Genomic DNA, 4,839 nt, shown 5'->3' on the forward strand with positions numbered 1-4,839 from the left:
ACGTCACACCTTTGCCCTGCTCATATCTGGGCTCGTTTGTGTATTGTATGACATCACGCCACATCATCGGCTGAGGACTGTGTGATGTCATCATATCTCCATATATGGAGACATAAGTTGCTCATGCCCAAATATGGGCTGGTGAGGTCAGACTTAGTGTGATGCGTAGGTTATCTCCATATATGGAGATTCAACTTCAATGAGTAACCATGGCAAATCACACCGTACACAAATGACCCTTATATAAGACCGGCATTATCTACCGACAGCTGCTATAAGCCAACCCTGGCGATAAGGTCTGAGTCGAAGAAATGCTTCTTTCCTGGTATAAGACCGGCATTGTCTGTCGTACATTTCGGTCAATTCCAGTGGGGATGCCATTGAAAAGTTAATCTAGTTGTACAAAGTAATCAAAGAATGGGTTGACTGGTAGGCTGGTTGACTGCTTTATCTGTGGAGAGTGTATGTCACTGAGAGTCCTTTTATAGCGATTGAAATCATGATGAGGTCACGATGAGTCATCTATGCCCAAATATAGATTTCTAGGTCAGATGGCCCATGGAGTTTGTGATGTCAAACCTAGCAACCCAATATAAACAAACCTGATGTCAGACCTGAAGTATCCTTTTATACCCATATATGGAGATACAGAGATCTCCATATATGGGCATATATTAGAAAGCCCATATATGGGCATATACGGATGACATCAGGGATATCCATATATGGGCATAAAAGGGACAAGGGCTTACAGTTAAGAGATCTCCATATATGGGCATATCAGAAAGCCCATATATGTTCATATACTGATGACATCAGGAATATCCATATATGGGCATAAAAGGGACAAGGACTTACAGTTAAGAGATCTCCGGGCATAAAGGGACAAGGACTGTTACAGTAGATATAGAGATGTCCATATATGGGCATAAATGAACAAGGACTGACAAACACTGAGATCTCCATATAACCTATGGGAATATAAGGGACGAGGACAATGCGTAGCATTGTGAGCTTGTAGACCTATTTTCTAAATATTGTTGTACATTAAAAACTTGAAATGGGTCGTTCTGCATAGTACTTGGGATTTGTTGATGTAAATGTTCACATAGAGTGTAATAATTGGTAAAACAAACTTTTGGCCTATTTGTGGAGATAAGCGACCAACGGTCGCTTATCTCCCGATTAGGGAGTCTTACTGGTATGACATCACGCCACATCATCGGCTGAGGACTGTGTGATTGCGACCGTCAGGGAGCAGTTTACTATGAAAACCTCCACCGGCCGTCCGTCCGTCGGTCGGTCGGTCGGTCGGTCGGTCGGTCGGTCGGTCGGTCGGTCACACGTCACACGTCACACCTTTGCCCTGCTCATATCTCCGCATCAGTATATAGGGCTTGTTTGTTTATTGTATGACATCACGCCACATCATCAGCTGTGGACTCTGTGATGTCATCGTATCGCATCAGTATATAGGGCTTGTTTGTTTATTGTATGACATCACGCCACATCATCAGCTGTGGACTCTGTGATGTCATCGTATCTCCATATATGGCCATCTCCGTATATGGAGATATAAGTCGTCCATGCCCAAGTATGGGCTGGTGAGGTCAGACTTTGTGTGATGCGTAGGTTATCTCCATATATGGAGATTCAACATTCCAGGCAATGCTCTCTTCCCTGGTGAGAATTGCCCCTTTATATAGGGCTTGTTTGTGTATTGTATGACATCACGCCACATCATCAGCTGTGGACTCTGTGATGTCATCGTATCTCCATATATGGCCATCTCCGTATATGGAGATATAAGTCGTCCATGCCCAAGTATGGGCTGGTGAGGTCAGACTTTGTGTGATGCGTAGGTTATCTCCATATATGGAGATTCAACATTCCAGGTGTAACTATGGCTACCCGTATGACGTGAGAGGTGGAGGTTGTGATATTTGTGGAGATAAGCGACCAACGGTCGCTTATCTCCCGATTAATGCAATAGCCTACTGTTATTTATTATTAAAAGTTACTTTTCATTGTAAAGAAACGTTTTATTTTCCGTGTTCCAAAAAGGCAGACAAGCCACAGTACAGTGGAACGCAGCTTCCTTTAAGATTTTTTACCCTGTAGACTTGCCGTTGTACCTGAGACGAGAGATCTGACAAGAAAGATTTCTGCTGAGAGAGGTGACTCCACCCCTGCAGCCATACACTCTTGGCATTATCTACCGACAGCTGCTATAAGCCAACCCTGGCGATAAGGTCTGAGTCGAAGAAATGCTTCTTTCCTGGTATAAGACCGGCATTGTCTGTCGTACATTTCGGTCAATTCCAGTGGGGATGCCATTGAAAAGTTAATCTAGTTGTACAAAGTAATCAAAGAATGGGTTGACTGGTAGGCTGGTTGACTGCTTTATCTGTTGAGAGTGTATGTCACTGAGAGTCCTTTTATAGCGATTGAAATCATGATGAGGTCACGATGAGTCATCTATGCCCAAATATAGATTTCTAGGTCAGATGGCCCATGGAGTTTGTGATGTCAAACCTAGCAACCCAATATAAACAAACCTGATGTCAGACCTGAAGTATCCTTTTATACCCATATATGGAGATACAGAGATCTCCATATATGGGCATATTAGAAAGCCCATATATGGGCATATACGGATGACATCAGGGATATCCATATATGGGCATAAAAGGGACAAGGGCTTACAGTTAAGAGATCTCCATATATGGGCATATCAGAAAGCCCATATATGTTCATATACTGATGACATCAGGAATATCCATATATGGGCATAAAAGGGACAAGGACTTACAGTTAAGAGATCTCCGGGCATAAAGGGACAAGGACTGTTACAGTAGATATAGAGATGTCCATATATGGGCATAAATGAACAAGGACTGACAAACACTGAGATCTCCATATAACCTATGGGAATATAAGGGACGAGGACAATGCGTAGCATTGTGAGCTTGTAGACCTATTTTCTAAATATTGTTGTACATTAAAAACTTGAAATGGGTCGTTCTGCATAGTACTTGGGATTTGTTGATGTAAATGTTCACATAGAGTGTAATAATTGGTAAAACAAACTTTTGGCCTATTTGTGGAGATAAGCGACCAACGGTCGCTTATCTCCCGATTAGGGAGTCTTACTGGTAGTAATAAGAAAGAACTATAATTGTTGTTGTGACCAAAGGTCGCAGTATACCATGAGAAATGTCGCAGCTTGTCTCTGTGTCAGTCAGTCAGTCAGTCAGTCAGTCAGTCAGTCAGTCAGTCAGTCAGTACACATTTTTACAGTCTATGGGTTAGTTCACTTGTCACTGTGACATCACAGGTGATATCACAGGTGACATCACCTATATAAAAATCCATAGGTCCAAGTCCATGCCCGTAGCAGAGCATATGCCAGATGGGCGGGATGTCCATGCTCGCAGAACCACAGAGGAAAAAGAAGTGGTCTGTAGAGCCTAGGAACAGTGTCTGGAGTAATGATGAATCCAAATTTGGCCAGAAGATGCTGGAGCGAATGGGATGGTCCAAAGGCAAGGGCCTGGGGAGAAATGAGCAAGGTTCCACAGATAACATAAAAGTTAAAGTGAAGAATAACAGCCTGGGTCTTGGAACAAATGTTAACCATGAGGACAACTGGATCGCCCACCAAGATGAATTCAACCAGCTTCTGGCTGACCTTAACAACTGCCATGCTCAAAATGGCACCAGTGAATCCCTGCCAGACGAGCCGCAAGGTTTTAGTTTGGAGGAAAAGTCCAAAATGTCCAAAAAGAGGGTTCACTACATGAAGTTCACTAAAGGAAAGGACCTCTCCAGCCGAAGTGAAACTGACTTGAACTGTATCTTTGGAAAGAGGTCAAAGTCTGCTACAGACCAACAGAGGGAGAACAATAGCAGCGTTTCCCAAGAGGAGGAGGAGAAGAATGAGCCTTCCGCCACTTCTAAACTTGATTTCGAGTCCATCACCAAGACTACGACCAGCACTCTAAGCATGCAGGAGTACTTTGCTCAGAGGATGGCTAAGCTGAAGAGGGCTCGCGAAGAGGCCCAGAATCCAGCCTCATCCTTGCCACCCGAGGCAGAGACCAATGAGACGCCAGGCTCATCCGAAGAAGTTGACGCCCTCCACACCGTTGACAACACGGGAGAAACAAAGAAGAAGAAAAAACGGAACAGAGAGGCTAAGGACGAGATGGCAGAGACCACTGTTGCTCCTAGTATCATTGAAGAAAATGAGGATCAGGTGTGTGCTTCTTCAGAAAAAAAGAAGAGGAAAAAGGCAAAAAAAGACAAGGCCATGGTTGAGGAGGACTGCAGCTCCACCTCTTGTCTGGAGCAGAATGGCACGGAGGACCTGCCCCCTGCTAAGAAAAAGAAGCATAAAGATTGCAATAATGACACGGATATGATAGATGGACATGACCCGACTGAGAACCTAAGCGTGGAATCTGAAGTTGTACACAAAAAGAAAAAGAAGCACAGAGAACAGGTTGACAGTGAGGTTCTGGGTGCGCGGTCCCCTAGAAGGTAGTGTTTGTGGACTTGGTCACTGCATGGGGATGTGGGGAAGCTGGGTTCCAGATCAGTCCTGCCATGATGCAGGTGCTCTGCCTCATATTTGCTCCCATAGAGGACTGCCATTAGCCTATACCTGGGTTTCTGACTGACAGTAAAGTGAACAGTGGGGAGTTAAGAGGTGAGATGTAAAGGGGTACAAACCTCAAGGCTGTAAGGCCGCCCTGGTCCCCAGTAACCGCAGGTTCCCTAGAGAACAAGAACAATGTCCCCATGATGTCTTCATTAGTGCCACCCTAAAAACAAACA

At 44.3% G+C, this 4,839-nt stretch overlaps 1 protein-coding gene across 1 annotated transcript; it reads left to right on the forward strand.

Moving 5' to 3' along the window:
• Nucleotides 1-3,421: 3,421 nt before the first annotated feature.
• Nucleotides 3,422-4,546, forward strand: LOC308284803 (PIN2/TERF1-interacting telomerase inhibitor 1-like; the record flags this gene model as incomplete). The annotated part of the gene is made up of 1 exon (XM_080725530.1): nucleotides 3,422-4,546. The coding sequence occupies one exon, from the start codon at nucleotides 3,422-3,424 to the stop codon at nucleotides 4,544-4,546; it is 1,125 nt and encodes a 374-aa protein (XP_080581656.1).
• Nucleotides 4,547-4,839: the final 293 nt, after the last annotated feature.

Source organism: Nannobrachium achirus (assembly GCF_963921795.1).
Source record: "Nannobrachium achirus genome assembly, chromosome: 5".
Taxonomy (NCBI): Eukaryota; Metazoa; Chordata; class Actinopteri; order Myctophiformes; family Myctophidae; genus Nannobrachium; species Nannobrachium achirus.